This window comes from Macrobrachium rosenbergii, chromosome 1, assembly GCF_040412425.1.
Source record: "Macrobrachium rosenbergii isolate ZJJX-2024 chromosome 1, ASM4041242v1, whole genome shotgun sequence".
In the NCBI taxonomy this organism is placed as follows: domain Eukaryota; kingdom Metazoa; phylum Arthropoda; class Malacostraca; order Decapoda; family Palaemonidae; genus Macrobrachium; species Macrobrachium rosenbergii.
Window position 1 is genome coordinate 41,747,890 of NC_089741.1, and position 22,049 is coordinate 41,769,938.

Sequence of the window (22,049 nt, forward strand, 5' to 3'; positions counted from 1 at the left end):
TTTTATATATGAAAATGTGCGCAATTTCATTTTACAATACAACAAAATACCTCATAGTTGTAGCTTTTAACAGTTTTGAAATATTTTCATATAAATCGTCACGTTAAATAGAAAAATTCGACTTTCGGTCAGCTTTAACTCGGCGAAATGGTCGAAAACTGCAATAATAGCTAAAACACTTACAGTCTAGTAATATTCAATCAATTGCTTCATTTTTCAACAAACGGAAGTCTCTAGCACAATATTTCGATTTATGGTGAATTTAAAAAAAAAAAAAATTTTTTTCATCCGGCTTGCTACGAATTCATGCATCATTTTGTGATAATATTTTCTCTGTGTTGCTTTGATCATTTTAAAATTTGTTATATACCAAAATCATCGCAATTTAGTGTACAATACAACTAAAAAAATTAAGTCATTAGCTTTAACCGTTTGCTTTTTAGTGCGATTTGTATACATATCACGAGTTTTTTCTTTTAGCTGTCATATATTCCAATATTTATATATGATAATGATATTTTTTCATTTCTGATGGTTGCATACTAAACTTCGGGCAATGACAAAAAAATGAGCCAAAAATGAACTCTTAATCTTACAAACTAAGTGTGCTGTGATTTTTGAAAAAAACTTTTTTCCACTTAGTAGCTAACTCACGAGCGCCCGCCGGCATCGGGAGCGTTTTTGTAAATAGGGCTTCGGCGTTAAAGGGTTAACGTCAAAATTCATATGCCAAAAATGAAAATAAGAGCTAATCAGCCATGCTACTGCTTCATTAATTTTTATAAATTCAGGTAATGACATCACACTGCTAAATGGTATGAAAGGCAATTCTGTAGTGATGAAAAAATCAGTGTTTAAAAATGCATACAAAATCAAACTGAACATAAACAGTCTTTCGATGATGGGTATAGTCCCTTTAAGGTACAATAATCCTATATATATACAAAGTATAAAACCCAGGAAAATTGTACTTATCCTTTTATTTATTGGTGATAAAAACTTTCAGTTCAGATGACAGAAGCACAATGTAACAAGTACCGAACTAAAAAACGCTTATGTTACTGAACTGAACAATTCTTTCGAGAAAGACAGTATTGCAGTGCTGTGTAGTATATTTACAGCGATTTTTGTGCTGAATGAGATGATAAACCACTTTTTGAGTAGCAACTTTACCCATTCTACAGACAGACACAAAAGTTGGATTTTGTGTAAAAAGTACATCCACCAGTGCTTGTGTTTATAAATGAGATTATCCAGCTGATGTCTCATGAGTTTTGTTTGTCTTGGTTGGTTACAGTTGTTATATAACTATCTTCCCACTCACAGAACCAGTGCAGTTCTACCAGCGGACAGGATCTTCTTGAGGTCATGGAAAACAAACACTTGCCACCTAAATTAAGGTAAGAAATACTGTAGTTACATTTCTAAGGTTATAAAGTGAATCCTCTCTTTTCCTCTAAATAAATGAACAGAGATTAAAAAAAAACCACTTAAATTCTATCCTCATAAAAGTTTTTAAACAAACTTTTCACTTTGTAGTTTGAGATATGTAATGGTTTCTCTTCATTCTCCTCTGTCTGGACTCCCCCATCAAGACTACGATGGCTAAAATATCAATAACTAAATCATTTTTACAGTAGCTTTTAATTCTGTCAAATAAATAAAATTTTATTGTCTTCTACAATCTAGTTTTTAAATATGAAAGCATAAGGAAGACATACGAATATATTTCCAAGTTAATTCTGATTGCCTTCAAAATAAGCCACTATTCCTTTCAGAGTGAATCTCGGCTGAAACAACGAAATGTTCATGAAGGCCTTCAACTGTGATCGTAAGCCCAATCCTAAGATGAAACCCCCAGCTGGTGTCTGCTTTTATAATCCATCAGGGCAAGATTAGTGAAGCAAATAGGAAAGAAGGCCAAGTACAAACTTCTACTACAGTTTGAAAGGAACTCAACCATCCCAAGAACTTATTAGTTATGTGTCACCTGTTATGAACCTAAATTTTATTCTCAACAAAACTTGTTCTTAGAACTGATATTAACACTATCTGGTGTTACTCAAGCGAGTGAAGGCAAATTACTTTCATAGGGATGGCCTCTTCAAACAGATATGCTTCAGGTTTATAGATTTTTTAGTGTAGGTGCACAGTGTGTCCAAATCCATATAGATACAATGTCAAGTACTCATGTTTGTAAACCCATATATATCACATAACTTACAGTACACACAATAAACAAGTTTTATACATAATTGTGTATATTCATCTAAAAATAAAAATTGTAGTAATGCATGAGCATACAATTATTTCATATACTGTACTGTTAGTCATATTGCTACAAGCAGTCATACACAGAACAAATTGTTGTTCACATAACTATAGTCTGTTTTTTTTTAGCTCATGGTAAAAATCTGCAGCAATTATCAATGAAGCTAATCATAACTGGTCAAAGCTCAAGCACTCACTACCGACTAAAGTTTACAGTTCAACTACTGTCCACCAACCAGTCAAAAGCAAGACTGAAACTTTGATGATATTAGCTGCGGATATTAACTGTCACCTCACAAACCTGACTGTAACATCATGAAAAGACTCACCTACAGAAGTTGATTGTTTACATAATTCACCACATTGGCTCATCAATCAGTACACGGGCTTAGACTTACCTGTACAGTGCCATAATGGAGTCAGAAAGCACAGTCTTGTTTTGGCAATAATACTAATCTTGCTGTTCATAAACTATCCTCAATCATCCACTTTTGTAGTTTATGTTTACACTTTCAACCGATGAATAACTAAATAAAACTCATTTTTTTCTTGCCTTATAGAGTACTCTGTAATGATGAAGAACAATGTTTATAGAAAAATATATTTGTTTTATTACACCCCCACCAGTCACATGTCCACATCTGAGGTCTTCGAATATTTATATATAATGGACTTTATTGTCCAACATGCAAAGTGCAGTGGTAGCAAGGTGGGATTGCCATAACTGTATTTATGGGTTCTTTCAATTTCATATCCAGACAACACAAAAAGTGAGGCAGGTGACTGACAGGGTACCTAAGGGTCCAAGTGATATGTGCCATGTTATAATTAATTGTTTTACCATTAATCTTTTTCTGTCTGTTAAACAGTTAAGTAGAATGTCAGCGACACTGAAGACTACAGATATGGACATTTATGAATGATGGTTTTATATGAAAAGCTATATTTTGTAAAAATAAATTTACATCAATAAAATGTTTTCATCAGATTCTATGCTGCAACATTTAATCAAATTACAGCAACAAATGTAGAGGATTATGTACAATACATATATGAGGCATACAAATATAACGTAATAGAAACAGTTTTAGTTGTATTCCAACAATGTACTACAGTATTATGATGTTACTGTTAAAAGCTGTCAAAGCAGTTGTGACCACATGGTATGGGAGGTTGAACACCCAATATAGATTTTAACCCAATACCTGTCCTACATCCAGGTCTATGTTTAGACAATATTGCTAACTGGTTTATTCTTCCTTATGTTATTCTGTAACTGCTGTGAGTCATTTTATTACTTTAATACATGTGGTATATGTATATTTTAGTATATTTCTTGTATACCTCTCTAAAACTCAAGCCTCACAAAGGATCAAATTACTGTGAGCTTTTTTTGTGTCAAAAACTCCCAAGGGTACCAATTTTCTTCATTAAAGACTGAAAGGCCCAAACTACAAATTCCCAGTCTTTTCATCTTGGCTTCCAAGTCCACTCCATAGGAATGACTGAAGGGCAGCTAGTCATTTTCCTTCTCTTTCTACAAGTTTACATTCATTTTCTTCTGTTTATGGTAATTTTCTATCCATTTAGAGTAACCTTTAAAGGTTTTCGTAACAAAACATCATTACTTTAATCTATGAATTATGCCTTGGCTATTCAAACACACTGTCAGATAAAAAAGACATCATTTGGAGTGACTTTTCAAGCCAAAGATGACAACAAGAAGGGAAGTTACCTTTAAATACTTAATACTGTATGTATAAAAACACTTTGATGAGCAGTGTTGGCTACTTTGACACAGTTGATTGTATGCTAGAAGAGTTTTGTTCAAAAATAACAAAAGTTCGCTATAATATTTAAGCAAATAAGAAACCTCAGAGATCATATAAAATTATGGAAAACTCCTCTTTCCTAAGTATACATGGGTATGTAGTTGATATGTCGAATCTAAGAGTTAGGCTTTCTGATAAAATGGTTTGTGTGTACGTAATATAAAATTTATTTTGAATTATTTCAATACTTAAAAACATAAGCAACTGGAAGGCATAACAAGAATATACATTTAGAACATAGTGCAGGAAGACTAAGTGGCTAAAGCTAGCCTAATTGTTTTGATGCAACAGTCTTCATAAAATACTGCAACTCATCTTTCCTATGCCTTCAACTCCACATATCTCCATCACATTGACTCTATGTCTTCCAACTCTTATGGTGCCAAGAGGAATGACATTTACTGCTCTCCTTAGGGTGGTATGAAGAACCTGTCAAAGTCATCTCCATATCCCATAAAACATTATCTCATAAGTACGTGGAACTTGCATACTTTCTCGTAAGGTATCATTTCTCACTCTATCTAACCACCTGATAATGTTCTTAAAACTTTAAAAAAAAATAATATTATTCACAACTGATTCATTTTTTATTTTTTGACTTCCAAAATAGTGACAATGAAATTCAATTTGATTCCTTGAATTGTCTCACAGGTTTCTAACTGGCACTGGATAGAGAATTAAAGGTCCCTGATACAGATACTGACTTTAAACCAAGGAATACAAGAGCCTGTGAATAATTAAATGACATAAATATTTGGTGATCAGCCTGCTTGTTTGCCAACACCTGAATAATTATTATTTATTGTTAGGTTCCCTTGTTCTTTTACTTTAAAAAAATGCCATTTTAACTGTGTAAGAACCAAAATTCTAGTGTCCGTTGGAACAGTCTGCTGCTCTATTCCACAAAAATGACTGATATTTATAAAATATATACCATAACATATTACTGTCACTTAAAAACTTTTTATACTTTGTTTACTGATGTATTTATTTTTTTGTAATACTCACTCCTGTGTCACTTCAGTAAATCACACTGCACATTTAACTTTGCGAGGTTTATTTTCTATTTAATTCTCCTCTTCACAACAAGTTATCACAATTCGTTCAACGATATATACAGTAAAATAATTCCTTCTTAAAAAATACACATACGACTTAATTACTCATGAAATAGCAGTGCATATTTTTATTCAGTGAATCATTAACCACAACAGTCCCGTAACATCTTAACAAAGACCTACTCATTCCCTTGTAAAGTTCATTATAAAATTTTTGACCTCCATTTACTTTGTGTTTAACAAGTTTTTCTTTGCCATAAAAATAAGGTATCGAGTCCATACCTAGCATCACATTCTGTCACCATTTATGTCCATAAAAAGATTCAGTTTTATCTGTCGAATTTACTTGTTTGTGTGCTAAGTAGAGGATGCCCATCGTAGTAAGTGCTGAGACAAGGAAGATAACATCAAACCATCGGTGATAAAAGTGAAACTGCAGATCCCCTAAAACCTGGTAAAAAAAAATTAGCCTTTACTCCAAAGCTATCAATAAACAAAATGAAAAACAATAATCTTTGTGTTCAAAAATTACAAATTTCTCATTCCACTCAAGTTCAAATGACTGAAAGGAACAATACACCAAGCACTGTATCCCTATGAAAGACAGAATTCTTGAGCTCCTCTTTTGACTGACTTATGTACAATCATTTTCTACTGGGATAACGATTTTAGTGTCTTTTTAAAGCTGAAAGGTTTATTTCGCTGGAATATGTTCAAAATAGGAAATTAATAATAATAAAGCATCCACATGGCAATGTCAAATTGATTATAATTGTAAAAATTTTAATAGTTTTCCATACAAAAACTATTTATTTCAAAGGTGATAAAATTATTGTACATCAATTTTTTGCATCACAAAAAAAAAAAAAAAAAAAAAGTCCTTTCACAAATCATTATCAATTTTTAGAATGGGTATCTGAATTCTCATATTTCCTAAGAGGAAGCTGACTGATAACATGCTGAAACAAAATACAGCATTCCCGAGTTATCGGCGGGGGTTCTGTTCCGACGGCTTGACGATAAGCGAAAATCACCGACAACTGAAAATCGCAATTATTGGCACCGATAACTGGACATCAGCTCCTCTGTTAGGTATGTATCGGTGCCAATAACCAAATATCAGTGCCGGATCACCGACTGCCTGTACAAGACATTGGTCTTTTTCTCATTTCCAAAACAACTCCTCTTGAAATTAACCCTTAAACGCCTACTGGACGTATCATACGTCGACTAAAATTGTCTGTTGGGTGCCAAGTGGACGTACCGTACGTCGACTACAAAAAATTTCAACCTTCGGTCAACTTTGACTGGACCGAAATGGTCGAAAAACGTAATTGTAAGCTAAAACTCTTACATTCTAGTAATATTCAATCATTTCCCTTAATTTTGCAACAAATTGGAAGTCTCTAGCACAATATTTCGATTTATGGTGAATTTTTGAAAAAACTTTTCCTTACGTCCGGCGTGGTAGTTTCGGCCGAAAATTTCAGAAATTCTTTGGTCATTTTGTCGTAATTTTTGCACTGTTTTATATTAGCCGTTACATAAAGTTTTATATATGAAAATGTGCGCAATTTCATGTAAAATACAACAAAATACAACCCATGGTTGTAGCTTTTATCAGTTTGGAAATATTTTCATACAAATCTCGATAACTGGCAAAATTTCAACCCGGTCAACTTTGACTCGACGAAATGGTAAAAAAACGCAATTGTAAGCTAAAACTCTTACATTCTAATAATATTCAATCATTTACCTTCATTTTGCAACAAATTGGAAGTCTCTAGCACAATATTTCGATTTATGGTGAATTTTTGAAAAAAACATTTTCGTCCCACAATGCGTTCAGATTCATGCATCATATTGTGATAATATTTTCTCTGTGTTGCTTTGATCGTTTTACAATTTGTTATATGACAAAATCATCGCAATTTAGTGTACAATAAAAAGAAAAAAAAATAATCCGTTAGCTTTAACGTTTTGCTCACAGCGATTTGTATAAAATTATATATGAAAAATTTTTTTTGCGCTGTCATATATTTCAATATTTATATATGATAATGATATTTTTTCATTTCTGATGGTTGCATACTAAACTTCAGGCAATGACAAAAGGAGCCAAAATGAACTCTTAATCTTAAAAACTAAAGCGTGCTGTGATTTTTTGAAAAAACGTTTTTTCCGCTTCAGCGCTAACTCCCGAATGCCCGGCATATGGAGACGTTTTTGTAAATAGAGGCTCGGCGTTTAGGGTTAAGGGAACACTGAGCAATATATACCATCATGACATTAATGACCAAGTTGAATGTTTTGTATTACAATTGTACCACACAATTAAAACTTAAAATGGATAAAAAAAGTACAGTACTTGTTAAAAATCACCATACATGCAAAAATTATGTTACATATCAAGAAAGTCTCCAAATTATGAGTAAATAATCCAACCCTTACCTGTGTAATAATTGTTCTATATTCCAGCGGCATATTCATACGCATGAGCATCACCATGGATACAAAATACATCCCCTGAAAAACAAAGTATGTCATTTACCAGAGAAGGGATATAAAGTTTCTCAAAACAAATACATTATCTGAAAACTGGGATAATAAACTTTACTTAAAGGCACACTAATACATCATGATTGAGGCTCTTAAACAAGATAGTAGTAGCAATGGAGTACTAACACAAGACCATAAATAACCATCACACAGAGACAAATATTTTTTGTGGTAACTGAAAATTAAAAGCCAGCAATTGCCTCAGTAAGAAAGTAATGAGCAAAAAGATAATGAAAAATGTGAAGACACAAAATTTTCATTCACTTTATGTGGGAGTATATTCAGCTCTATACTCTATAGTCATGCATCCTTTGGGAATTTAATAACAATCTTATTATAAAAAGCTTCATTTCTATGAACTTTGAACATATTTTCTATTGAAATCTATTTTCATCTATACCCATCATGACATGCTGATCCACACAGCTAAGCCAGACCTACAGCTCTAGCAATAAAAATACAGAAGTCTCTGTGACTCAAGGATTGAAACCATATATCTTCCATACTAAATACTCTTAAGAAGTATAATATTGCATATACAGGCAGTCACCGGTTTACGACGGGTCCAGCTTATGACGTTCCGCGGTTACAACGCTTTTCAAATATATTCATCAGAAATTATTTCCCGGTTTACGACGCATGTTCCGGGGTTACGTCGTGTCGTACGCCGATCCGACAGAAGAAATATGGCTCCAAAACGGCAGAATAATCATAATTTGGAGGTTTTTTGATGAAAAACTCAATAAAAATGCAGTTTACATCGTTTTCAATGCTCCCAAAGCATTAAAAGTAAGGTTTTCTTGTGATTTTTGACGATTTTTGGGTTCACAACGATTTTCAGTTTACGACGCAGCGTAAAAACGGAACCCCCGTCGTAAACCGGGGACTGCCTGTAGATCATTACCGGTTACCATGCCACAGACACAGGAGCAGAAAAAAATTAAAATATTAGCTTACCATTAGTTGTGCCAACACAAGCACAATGATATTTGATGATTTACTACTTGACACTGCATAGAAGAACTGAAACATAAAAAATAAATTAGAGTTATTCACAAAAACAACTTACAACAACTCAGACAAATATATACTAACAGGGTTACTAAGTTTGACATATTAGTTGATAAATTTCAATCAAAATTAATCTTCAAGAATTTAATGTATCAGACAGAGAGATATTTTTGTCCTAATTTTCTAATTTTTTAATAAAATTATTATAAAAATTCACACCTATTTATTTAGTATCTGTTTTTACCTATTCCATAAGTAATTTTTTACCTTATGTTTTTCGGATAAACTGGAACAGAATTTACACAAAAGTCATGTTCACTTACGCGAGTTAAGGTGAGAATAAAGCCTCTAATTGAGGTAACAATGATACATCCAACTAAAAAGAAGGATATATGCTGAGACCAAAACTGCACATCAATGTCAAAACCAAGCCAGTGAACGGCTATCTCCATTCCTTTTGTTACTGGGTCCTTTCTTCCAACACGATCGAAAACTATGTTCACAAGGGACTGAAAAAAGTTATAAATGTCACTTTATAAATTTCTGCACTGCATTGTATATACTTTACTTATTTACTTCAAAGCAATCAGTGAAAATAACATGAACCATTTCTATACAAAAATAAGCCATGTGAAAAATGTATCTTACTTCTATTATCATTCCATTACTTAATAACAGTACAAGGTGTGAAGGTACATTTTAAACCTAATACTGTACAGGGTAAACAAACACAAAAGTATTCAAACAACCCAGTGCCTTCAGACAGCCTTATACTGTACTTCTGTTTGCAATGGGCAACGATATACACTTAAGAAATATATGATGGTGAGAGAACCCCATCAGTATGAGGCAAGACCACTGCATGTCTAACCTGCCAGTGTGACTCTTCAATCTAGTTCCATACACTGTACACTAATTTGTCAAGCCCTCATCAACAGTTACAGCTTTTTGTAATCTTCATTGCTACATTATGTTCGTTCTCTTTCTAACCCCTTTTGTATTGCATGACGCTGCCTCAGTACTTTTTGTTTTCTTACCTCTGTATTTTTTCTGAGTGACAGTCTCATCCTATTAGGTTACAAGAACCTGAAACTGAGTTGACGAATTGACCCTTCACCCAGTGCCAAGCTCAGATAAATGGGGAGGACTATGCCCTTAAGTACATGCAATGCTTGTAACAAGTTAAAGCATTATGTAACATTTTACCAAAGACAATGTGCTGCCATTTGGAAAAAATGAATGCTGTAAATTTGACTATAAAATATTTTTTTTAAATCTTCCCCCAACAAGTGGTAAACAAGTTAAGTATACCTTAGTTTAACCAGACCACTGAGCTGATTAACAGCTCAAGAGGGCTGGCCCGAAGGATAGACTTATTTACGTGGCTAAGAACCAATTGGTTACCTAGCAATGGGACCTACAGCTTATTGTGGAATCAAACCATTATACCGAGAAATTAATTTTTATCACCAGAAATAAATTCCTCTAATTCTTCACTGGCCGGCCAGACACTCGAACTCGACATTAAGAAGAAACTGTTAACAGGAGTGACATAGCAGCCAACTTCTGGAACATTCCTTCAACTGTATAAACACTAATGTTCTGAACCTCTTAATCCATTATCTGTCCACTGAGAGAGACAGTTGTCTGCAAAATATAATACTGTAAAATCTACCCTTTTGGTGTTTTTATAGGCTACCTTTACTATATAAATTTATTTTCACTGGTCCATATGGCATTCCACTAAGCACATATGATGAAGTATTTTATCAAGATTAGTCACAGTTTCATAATTCTGGGTGGTTACCCACCACATTACATAACCTGGAACATATTATTTATCTGGTTAGTGAAATATCCTGATGTAACAATAAATTACAACAATATCTGAGGTGTAAGTGAACTGTCATATGCAAAAGTGGGGGCTTCTCATCCTTGAACAGTACAAATTGATGCTACTGGATTTCATTCTCCAGTAATAAGGCAATCTATTATCGATGGGGTTGTAGTGAACTAATAAAAATTGAATATATGCACTGTCCAATGCTACTGGTGAAAAGTCAAGCACAGAGGTGACAGCTGATGACAGATGACCAGAGGGCTTCCCCACAGCAGTGGAGTGCTCAACTAGATGGCCTAACACCTTCAAAAATAAACTCTTTCACCTTATCATTGTACAAAAAGCAACAAGCATCCGTAAAACATGAGGTTTGTTCATGTCCTCTTATACTCACCTTATAAATCAACACAATCTACTACCCCTGACTACTTCAATAATTTTATATATTAAAAATCAATTATTGTACTAATATCTGTCCACTTACTATAAAAATCTTCCATGAGCAGTACAGAGAGAAGAAGTACCCCATGAAATTGAAAAATCGTCCTTGAAAGGTACTTGCCCATTCTAATCTTTCTCTTTGACCTTGCAATTCAACAGTTTCTAAGAACAACTGTCTGGAAAGTTCCTGCAAAAGAAAAAGAAATCTTTGAGTAATGTGAACACTGGCAACAAGGTTCATATGGCATACAAGGGCACCTCCTTTTCTATTACATACATAGTACCTATAAAATAAACCGAACAATATTCTTCATCTTAACTTTCACAGTTAGCTGTAATTTCTGGTAACACATCTCAAGGATAATTAACAGAAAAGATTACACTAAAGATCTCAAGTAAATAACAGGACTTTCAGCTGAGTTTACTATTATATATATGCTAGCTTCTGTCTATGGTTTATGTTACGTTACCTTCACTGGAAATGAGTTTACTATGGCAGTGTTCTTGTTTCTCAATAACTAGTGAGCCAAAATAGTACCAAATATCTGAACAAAAAATTGGTAAACCCAAACAACTCTGAGCATTTTAATAATTTGATATCTCACCTCAAGAGCAGCAACCTCTTGCTTTATAGCGGTTACACTTTCCCCTTGTGGACGGGTGCTTGTTGTCACGCTGCGAAGAAGACCCCAAATACGAGAGCTTGATCCAGTGTCATCCTGAATCTATCATTAAAATACACAATGGCTTTTCAACTAAACCATATGACAAAAATCTAAATCCTCAGTATACATTAACATTCAAGTTTATGTAAACAATAAATAAAAAATGATTATGTAAGTTAAAAATCTTTTGATTATCATTTACACAAAACCAAGAATGTTAATATAAAGGATAAGCAGGAAAGGGCAAGACATTATAAAACAAAAAGTAAAGTATTACATAAAAGTCATTACCTCAAGTACTGACTCAATGTGCAGTACAGGCAGTCCCCTCTTAACAGCAAGGGTTCTGTTCTCTGCCAAGCGCTGCTAACCAAAAATCGGCAATAATAATACTAATAACCTGCTTAATGGTGCCGCTAACCGGAGATTGGCACCACTAAACAGAGAACAGCACCAAAAATCCAGTTAATGACGTCGCTAGACAAGTAACATAAGACCGGATCGCCGCTAACTGATGCCACTGGTAAGCGGGGACTGCCTGTATTACTGTGAAAGCTTCTGTTTAGATTCTAATGACTTTAATGCATATTTATACATATAAACACTGTACAATATAATACCTTAGAAGTGTGCCTCTCTCTCTCTGCAAGTGCTATCCTTTTCTTTTTGCTCACAATGACATCAATAGTTTGCAGCAGCCTACGTTCCTGAGACTGAATGTCATGTTTTGTAACTGGACGCATGAAAATATTCATAGATGTGTATGGGTAGTTCACAGCACCAAATCCTGATAATGCAGCCATAACTGTCACCCCTATGACGCCAATGCGACTGATACTCTGTCAATAAAAAATCATGGGATATCAACAGATATGAAATGGCAGGACAAAAACCAATCTGTGGCAACAATATAGCAGAGTAATAATATCAGACATGAAATAATTAACACATTCAGTAACCATCACTGATAATGGAATTTTCCTATGCAAGCACTAGTGTTTTACCCTTAACTACATAAATGCACTAGAAAACATAAATGTCTAGAAATCCTTCAAAGATTTTCAGATGATTTTAATGAGTACAATATTAAATTTTAACACCTGGGAATATATTTGGGCAAACATTCAGTGACTTGTTATTGTCTATGAGCAGTACAGATCATGAATAGCATGTGATTTTAGTGTTTCACTAAACCCTTACTGAATTTTTACTAGACCTTAGTAACAAGCCATAACCATGACTTGAGTGTAACTTTTTTATGAAGTTTTATTGAACCTGGTAATTCTATACAGTACTGTTGCTGAGAATTAAGCAGACTGCACGACAACAAAGGCTCTTGCACAATGGCCCAGCCCATAAGTAAACATCGTGTTTTTTTTGGAAGTGATAAAGAAACCTAGTGTGGACCTGTCCTCAACTTGCCTAGATGAAGGAATTAACTAATCGTCATTCAAGAGATATCTTTCTAGTGCTGAGAGTGCATATATACAAATCTTGTATGGCTTCAGTGTTTCTGAAACTACAATCAGATTTTATCTCAGTTTTTACTTCTGAATGCAGTGATACAGATATTGGGAGGTACAAAAAATTTTTTCAAGACTAGCTCCATGAAAGCTATTTGGTAATTCATTCTAAACATTCTCATCAAAGTCCTATAAGTATATCTTATCTACTTCATCTAAGGTGAAACTTCATTTCAAGGAACCACAATTTGACATGTGTATTTCATAGCATCAATTAAGAGTTCTAGGTGGTAAAAAAAAAATGTCAGTTTATTTAAAATTTGTACGGGCACAAAAGTTGTCAACCATTTGGCTAAGCAACTGAACTCAAACTTGGAAAAAGCATTTAAGCACTTAAAAAATATACAGTAGATTGCATAGCACAACCAAAACTTAGTCGCTTAAAAAAGGTCTCATTAAGCAATTATGGCAACACAATTATCAAAATACCACTCACTTGCTCTATTGATAATATTCCATGTTGAGGACTAAGAATTGGGAAAGGATCCCCAATTTTCCAGAAGCAAACCATAAATACACCCCACGTAACGATAGACAGAATGTTCACCCACTCACCACGAACTGTTGGAAAGTGTAATAGATAAGAAAAAATTTTTGTCAATTATGAATATTCAGTTAACAAAAAAACTGTCAACAACAACTGTTGTACTTGAGACAACACTTAAAAATACATGTATGACCTACAAATGAATTATCTTTCCTCTTATAAATTACTTTTTATCCTATTAATACTGATAATACTAATGTACAAAACAGTACTCAGATCTCATAGATAGAAAAAAATTGTTTTCAATGTGTGCTGAACCCATCCCAACTCTTGACTTAAGCATATATTCACTTCCAACATTCCTTCTTCAAAATCCTTAAAAATATTTGATGAGAATGAATAAAAAATCATGCAAAGAAATATAAACTATCTCTTCTATGGCTTACCTATTCGTATATTTGAAACAACAAAGTGGCACAAGTAGAAGGGGATGACAAGAATAAGCATTATAAGCATCGAATATAAAACCACTTGCCAATAAAGGTATCGAGACCTGAAAAAAAAAAAAATAAATTGTCATGAAGCATTTGCATTTCTAGTGTCATAATATGGCTAAGCAATGCAAAGCACTATGGATTAAGTCATTTTTGAAATAGCTGTTTTATTAATTTCATTAAAGTTTGTCTCAGCACCTAATGATGATAAAGTTTACCTCAGTACCTGTACTTGTTATAAGTAACAATTTCCAAAGAAAATGAATTGGGTTACAGTTTTTTCAGGACAAAGTGCTAGCAATTTAAAGTACAGTGTAACACAAAGTATCATAAAATATCTGGAGTATTTTCACTTATGTCTTACCCAGCTTCAAGAACTGCAGCTATCTCGAAGATGATTAGCTCAAACATTGTACAAGACAGCATAAATATCATTGGAAAAAACAACTGTACAAAAGTATTATGAGCTTCATAATCTCTGAAGATTTTCTTCACGAACCACACCCATCCTCCAATGAAGAACATCAACTGAAAAATTAATGTTATCATTTAACAAAAGCTTCAAAATAATCAAGAGCACTTTGATTTTAATATTGCTGATGAAGATGAATGTGATAAAAAATAATTCTTGTATTAGCCTACATATTGTATTTTACAAAATCTTTCTACTTTACTTTTCTCTTAAAAAACAAATTAACAGTTCTGTAACCTCACTAAAATCTATTCAGTGAAATTTAAATTGCCATAAAATGCTACAAAATCAGAATAACAAAGTAAAGTGTATAAATCCTAATTAATTCATTAGGTATATAAGGCTACATCTATCGTTTGTATGTTCTTACTGTTTAATTATACGGCTACATAGCCACTACAGTTGCAAACAAGCTTGGCCCAGGGTAACCTAGCCAGAAATATTGGGAGGAATGGTGGTGGAAGAGCCTCCTATAGACATGTGGTTACTCAAATGCAAATAAACATACTAAGCCATTGTCTAAGCTAAGAATAAGATAGGTCAGGTAGAGAACAATGTTTCCTACATTATGTGAGGTTAGGATATGTCACTGGAAGGACTGCAGGCATCAGTTTTGGTAAAAGTTCGTTTTCGGTCCAAACTCCAGTTCCACATGAGGGCTAGTACTAAACACAGCGAAACAGTGATTCATCTACATTGTTTTGCCGTGTTTAGTACTAGCCCCTGGGAGGTCAAATATATTTCACCGTGTTTAGTACTAGCCCTGGGGGTCAAATGTCTTTCGCTGTGTTTAGTACTAGCCCCTGGGGAATCAAATGTCCCTTCAAATGTCCCTAAGTACATTTTGCAAAATTGAAACTTTGAAAAATCCTCAATTATTTACATATACTTTATTCTTTATTGTGATAAATATTAGTTTGCAAGGATTATGTAAATGGAATATTTTTAAAATTTTTTATGAAGATTCTTTAATATAATAAAAAAAATTGAGCAGGATGTTCCGGGGAAATCTAAGATGGTCCTCAATTTTTTGCAAGGTTAACAAGGTCCATAAAGAATGAAGCCTAGCCTATGGCCAGGTAGGATGCAGCATTCTGAGGTTTCCCTAGGTTAGGTTAAGTTGTAAACCACTGTCACTACTGACTCCCATAGCCATTGTTTGGCCTATATTTAATTTACATATATACTTAAGAATGCTAAATACAGCCTACGTTCCTGATGACATGGAGGCAATTCTTGCAAGGGAAGGATCTTGCAGTTGCAAGCCGGGATTTGCTAGAGATTTTTGCCTTTGGGCTACAAAACAGGTTGGTATTTTGCCTCCCTAAAACCCACAGTATAAAGGCTTGCTACGCAAAATATGGCAATTCCATGCAATAACAACATTCTACAAAGCCTACCATAGACCCAATCATGATAGCACTATCGACTAGTATCCCCATTTTCAGAGTCGTTATCACGTAGTTGACATTTGATCAAAAGAAGCAGGTGTCAATGTTTACAAACTTCTTCTTCTGGGCAACGGTAGGAAACGCGGGACCTTGTAGTCTCCGTGTCTGATATTTTGAGTTTCACTTTTGGGTGAACATTGCACTTATTTTTCTGATCTTACAATATCTCACTTTATTTCCTTCATTGGAGTTCCTCTCTCCCTCAGTCAACCAATGGGTGCCGCCGTACTGTCGCACCGAAACTTTTATCAGAGACTTTGAAAATATCATTGAAGTCCATTTGGCCAAACGCTCAACGTGGTTTCAGCCAACTTGTTGCGTATAGGCAATATGTATTCACATGTCTGGAATTCATGTCTTTTGGAAATGTATTGACTTTTCTGCCTCACGTCTTTCCAGAGGACGTCTAACAAGGCCCGGAGCGGGGGAGCCACCTAAATTTAAGTAGACCAGACACATTGCCGATCTCCGGTGGGGCATTACTTTTCTGGTAATAACATTTTTAACGGCTTCCGCCCAAAAGTTTAATATAAAAATTATATATATCCAAGGGGAAATCTGATCATTACCGGCTATTATTTATCAAGTATTGATAAATTTCACGAAGTGTTTAATTTATATGAAAACAAACAAACGATGATGAATATCCCAGTGTGACTAAGTCTGTAATAGAATTTTGCATGATATTCTTATTAATATTAACGAGACATAAGAGCAAAGCGTAAAAACCCCAATTTCGAGTGTGAATTGCTGAAAGTAGCGAATTGTTGATAAAGTAGCCCAGCATTTGGTTTTTCACAACTGAAACGCTATCACAGTAAGGAATTCTAGTTCACAGAGTACACTACATCTTGTTCATGGTCATATTAATGGCATCATTGCATTTACTAAATGCGAAATGTGATACTAGGATAACTTACTGGTATTTGGTGAATGAAATTTTAACATGGCTGTGAAGTGTGCAGTTCTTAAAATTGAGGAGACTAGTTCTGGTCTCATTTGATTCCTCAGTCTTGTTGTAACAGATGTTACTGTTTCAAAAACTCGCTCAACATAGGCATTACTAATTAGTAGGCTGCACATTTTCAAGGCAATCTCAGAAAGGTCAGTCAAATATAGGCCCTCCTGCAGCATTTTTTTACTTTTGGTCCAAATTGAACCAAAGTCGGAATCTGCCTCAAAATGCTGTACAGTCGATGGTTGATAGTAAACGCCACTGGTTTTGAGTGTCGCTAAGTGTAACCCTGTTAGCGTTACTGGAGAGGCGAGCAAAGAAGCTCCTTGCGAGCTCTCACTGAAAAAGTGTAGCGCAGCAGCTGATGAACATTTTGAAAACTTATGCACTTAGTTTATAACTTTGTTTTGTTTGGTGTAGGCCAGAAGTGTAGAAAATTACAGCCCGAAGTCTAATTACTCCATGGAGGGCAGCGAGAAAGAGCTTGAATCGACATTTGCTAGCTATATAAGTGTCTTAATAGCCTTCATGATGTCTACCCATCGACTTCATCTGACTTTATCTTGGATGCGCTTATCACTACATTCCAGGTTCGTTAGCAAATGGTCTCCGGAACATGTGCGTCGATTCGAATCTTACCTCAGAAGATTTAAGTGTTGCAGTTTGGTCTCGTCTTGAATCAACGGCTTAAGTACAAAGCAAGGTCTAGAGAGTATAGACAGCGCTGACAAGACCTCCTATACTATCTAGAGCTTGGTACAAAGCATATCCGAGAGAGTTTGAGCGAGTCGAGATTTCAAAATGTGTGTTCTTGGAATGTTTCCTCAAAATTAAAGGTTGCCTCTGTTGACCTGAAAAGTGAAACAGGTACCTGGTTGTTGGTGGGCTGTTGTGCAGTACAAATGAGAGAGTAATTATGCTATTATTATACTTGTATGTATCATAATTACTATTAATTTTTTAAAAATTATTTATGGCAGCTGTTATTAAAATATCAATTTTGCAGCTTACTAATATCACTATTATTGCTAGAAACTTATCGCATTTCTCAGCACTAGTGGTTACTTTTTCTGCATCAAATTAAGGGCAAGGTCATTATATACTTTTTCTGAATCAATATCATCATCTTCATTGCTCTGGTTATCATTACCCTTCTTGTTATTGTTTATGGCAGATATCATCATATTTATAGCTTATTAATACCACTGTTATTATCAGAAAGGTGATAAATTTTTCATTACTAGTTGTCAATGGCAATGTTTTTTCCTCATCATCATCATTAAAACATCCTTCATAACCACTGTCAATGTTGTTACTACTTGTAGTATTGTTTGTAGTTATTATTTGCTGCATCATCAGATGATGTAACATCATCATCATTAAAGCTTACTGATATCACTATTTTATTACTGTCTCAATAGCACACTCATCCCAAAACGTCAAGGGAATCCTATGCATTTCGAATACCACCTCTGGAGCCGAAACCATATCATTGGGTATTACATTACAATGGAAAATATGTTGAATATTTGTTATTCTCTAAAGATCCTACATAATTACTGTGGTTTGTAATATTTTACATAATACTGCCAGTAAATTATCTGCCCAGATTGTGAGAGAGGTGGGAAATAATGAGCAGGAAGACAAGTACTGCTAGTTTATTGATGGTGTTGTTGTTTCAGATTTAGCTGGCCTTGTGTCAGCACAGGCTCTTGCTCTTAGAGCAGCCCGTAGCTCTATGTTGATGATGAGTCTGTGAGATGGGTAGGTTAGTTTGCTGGATGGCGACTGCCTCACAAAGCGGCGTCTGCATGGACGTCTCAGATATCGCAGAGACTAGGTGGTACAAAAATTTACAGGTGACCTGAGGTCGAAACTAGTTTTCTCTACAAAACAGGACAGGTACATAGAGAAAACATAATGATTAACAATAACAGGTTAGACACAAAAATGCTCTGTCACACATACGTGGTGCAAGGTCAAATGAACAGATAATAAATATACAGTTTGTAATAAGGATAAGATTGTATTCGTCAATTTGGCTTCACATGAAGGCACCCCGGCAGAAAACAGGATGTTCACACCTACACAGAACCGTGGTTGAGGGACTTTACAAGATAATTACTTAGGGCACAATAACAGAAAATATAGTTGGATATTCATGCATTCTCCAATTATTATGTTTTCTTTTATCGTGTCTGCAGTTGTTCTGGACAGATACAGACTGCGAGGCTCAGACAGGGATGTGGTGTTGGTGGACAGAGGTGGAGACAGCGCTAGCAGGAGATTCGTGTTACAATAATTGATATTTCTATAAGTATATATTTGCATTTATTGGTATCTGAACATTATCGTTTACACGCGTCGATCACAGACTGGGCGTGGTAATGCATCGTTACAAGAATGACGTAGGTCTTACATCTTTACACAATTACATGTATTAACTCAAATAATTATAGAAATATCAATTATTGTAACAAGTCATTTAAGACACCTTAGGGTTTTTGCACACCACGAGCAGCAGTGTTTGTTTCACTTGCTTGCTTCTAAATCATTTTCATAACCAGGATGAACTGCGGACTATCCTAGACCTATCAGTTAAAGTGATTAAATGACATGAGTTATATTTGGTAACGTATAGACAATAATATTTCCCAAGCCTGATCAAACTAGAAACAGCCACAGACGAAAAAGCCTATAACAATAAAATGAGAGAACAAAAAAACTGAGTCTCAACATTACCAGGTCGAAAAGTGGTCACCTTCCAAGAGTAAGACCATATTCAGCTCCATCCCAGCCATCAGTGGATGAACTGAGTGAGTGGACGAATCCTGGCTTCATTTAGTCTTATTGCTGACGAATAATAACTGTTCGCCTTAATTGCTTTTACCCGTCACACCGTTGCGTCCCGGCTCAGAGATTAAAGTTGACCCGGGTACTTGCTAGCGGCATTTCCATGGAGGTATTCATACGAGTTTGTTTTACGAAGCTGGATTGGTGCCATTCGAACCAGCTGACGACGATGCTCTTCCAAACAACCACTTGCCACCCTATCCACATGCGAGGCCCCCAGTTTTGTGACGGCAGTGGTAATCTGGCATCATCTCCAGAGTCAAGGACCTCCCTTTTCCCTCATAACTATTTCTTTCTTTTTCCTAAGGTCCCATTCAGCCGAAGGCCATGCGCTCTGGACATCAGAGAGAATTAAACTTAAAAATATCTAAAGTTGTCTTTTACATAGGCATTTTAAGAAAAAAAACTATAAATTTACCTATAAATTTGACATGCCTGGATATATCAAACAACTCCCACTCCAAAAATAAAAGAAAGAAAAGAAAGAGAGAGAGAGAAAGAGGGGGGAGGGAGTATTACGCTTGGAATAATCCCTTCTAATCATTGATGATAACTTCTCTACTCTTTAATGTAGGTTACTTAATACTAGCCAGGGGCTCTTAGCCTCCAAATCGTTATCTAACAGGACAGCCCTTGATAGCACGCCCTCGATAACCAGAAAAAAAAAAAAAAATGTCCCTGTGGCGGCAAATTCTTATTTGACCTCTGCTCTCTAATTATGACCTTAAGGATCCCCTAAATGTCAAATTCCCATCACACTTTATTTACAGATATAGAAATTATAATATTGTTAAATAACAATGCTGTGAACATTCATTTTAGCTGTCGACTGTCATAGAGGTGGCCAATAAGAGAGTTCTATAACTGTATCACCTGTATGCTGCTCGGCCGTCACCTTGGAGCGCAAAAAATCCCAAAAACTGAATGAAAAAAAAAAACTTGTTTTCAAAGGCAGCAGAACAATGTGGTTCGTGACTGAATGAGCGACGGGGAGCTTGCTCGCTATAACGACTGCGAGCAAGAGGGAGCCAAAAGACGAACCTCGTTTTGAACAATGAAAGTGACGACAATCAGGAGATTAGCGTGAAATTATACCGAGGATTTTCATTTGCTTTAATTTCAAATCATGAACAAAGTCCTTGACTATCCTGTGTTTTCTGTTATAACAACAGTTTCTGTAACATCTTCTGTATATTGCTTAGTAGGAAAGTCTGAAATGCATGGCTAACCAAGCTAAAAAGTCACGTAAACCCGGTGCTCTCACGGCAGAAAACGATTAAGCTTAAGTATATATTCACATCAGGTACAGATGATTGTGCATATTGCACCACATGAACGCCTAATCCAATTACAGAAATATCTTCAAACCAGATTCCCGCAAATTTTGCAAATCTGCCCCAGCATCTGGAACGATAAATAAAATGTCGTCTTGTTATACAAATAAAATGGATCATTTGCTCTGAAAAATATAGGATGCAATTATGCTCGGCGTGAATAACGCCATCCTATGTGTTCACTGCGACTGAGAGATGTCAAACATGTACACTTATGTCTTGGGATTCCACAGACAACTAAGACTCAAGGACATTGACAATAAACGGTGACCATGAGTGTTTCTCATTTCAATGCATGTAACTGACATCCAGTGTTTCAGAAGTCTGTCATCAGAATACGCTCCATATTGACTATATATATATGTGTGCGTTTACAATGAATCTACGAAATTCCTTCTCATCAATGAGTGCAATGTCTTTTTTTCTATAAAACTCTAACACACGCCTATTGAATATGGCTCCTACAGGACAATGCCACGTGGAAAATTGGAAAGTCCTAGTACATCTCTAAATTATAACTGAGGGTTAAAAAATTCTAAAAAGAATGATTTTATAATTCACGTAATACCACTAAATTTCATAGGCTATCTGTAACAACAACCGACTATAAAATATCGTTTGTTTACACACAGCATTAAAGGAAAAACCTAAAAGAAAATTGCTGAAATAACCCATAAAATCATAAAGTCACGTGACATAGGGCAAGTATAGATCAATTGAACCAGAAGAAACAAGCACTAAAAAGAAGTGAAAATACGTAGACATTCAAGACATTACCAGAGATGTTATTAAAAACTACAAAC

General features: G+C 35.0%; 2 protein-coding genes across 3 annotated transcripts in view; one reads left to right on the top strand and one right to left on the bottom strand.

Annotated features, from left to right (window-relative positions):
• LOC136825501 (uncharacterized) overlaps positions 1 to 2,870 on the top strand; it is a 58,489-nt gene extending 55,619 nt beyond the window's left edge. The window contains exons 20-21 of the mRNA XM_067082100.1: positions 1,327 to 1,400; positions 1,779 to 2,870. Of these exons, the coding sequence (XP_066938201.1) occupies positions 1,327 to 1,400; positions 1,779 to 1,794 (90 nt within the window). The 3' untranslated portion in view covers positions 1,795 to 2,870. The remainder of the gene's footprint in view (positions 1 to 1,326; positions 1,401 to 1,778) is intronic.
• A 1,801-nt stretch (positions 2,871 to 4,671) lies between these two features.
• Positions 4,672 to 22,049, bottom strand: part of GPHR (golgi pH regulator) — a 139,981-nt gene continuing 122,603 nt past the window's right edge. Inside the window, exons 1-11 of one of the 2 annotated variants that reach the window (XM_067082320.1) lie at positions 16,054 to 16,211; positions 14,546 to 14,709; positions 14,134 to 14,240; positions 13,637 to 13,761; positions 12,298 to 12,516; positions 11,618 to 11,737; positions 11,056 to 11,199; positions 9,055 to 9,240; positions 8,678 to 8,743; positions 7,613 to 7,687; positions 4,672 to 5,612 (exon numbers count right to left, since the gene is read on the bottom strand). In XM_067082320.1, coding sequence (XP_066938421.1) covers positions 5,460 to 5,612; positions 7,613 to 7,687; positions 8,678 to 8,743; positions 9,055 to 9,240; positions 11,056 to 11,199; positions 11,618 to 11,737; positions 12,298 to 12,516; positions 13,637 to 13,761; positions 14,134 to 14,240; positions 14,546 to 14,709; positions 16,054 to 16,095 — 1,401 coding nt within the window. In that variant the 5' untranslated portion in view covers positions 16,096 to 16,211 and the 3' untranslated portion in view covers positions 4,672 to 5,459. Of the gene's footprint in view, positions 5,613 to 7,612; positions 7,688 to 8,677; positions 8,744 to 9,054; positions 9,241 to 11,055; positions 11,200 to 11,617; positions 11,738 to 12,297; positions 12,517 to 13,636; positions 13,762 to 14,133; positions 14,241 to 14,545; positions 14,710 to 16,053; positions 16,212 to 22,049 lie in introns of those variants that run through there. The other variant, XM_067082402.1, reaches the window with a different exon arrangement.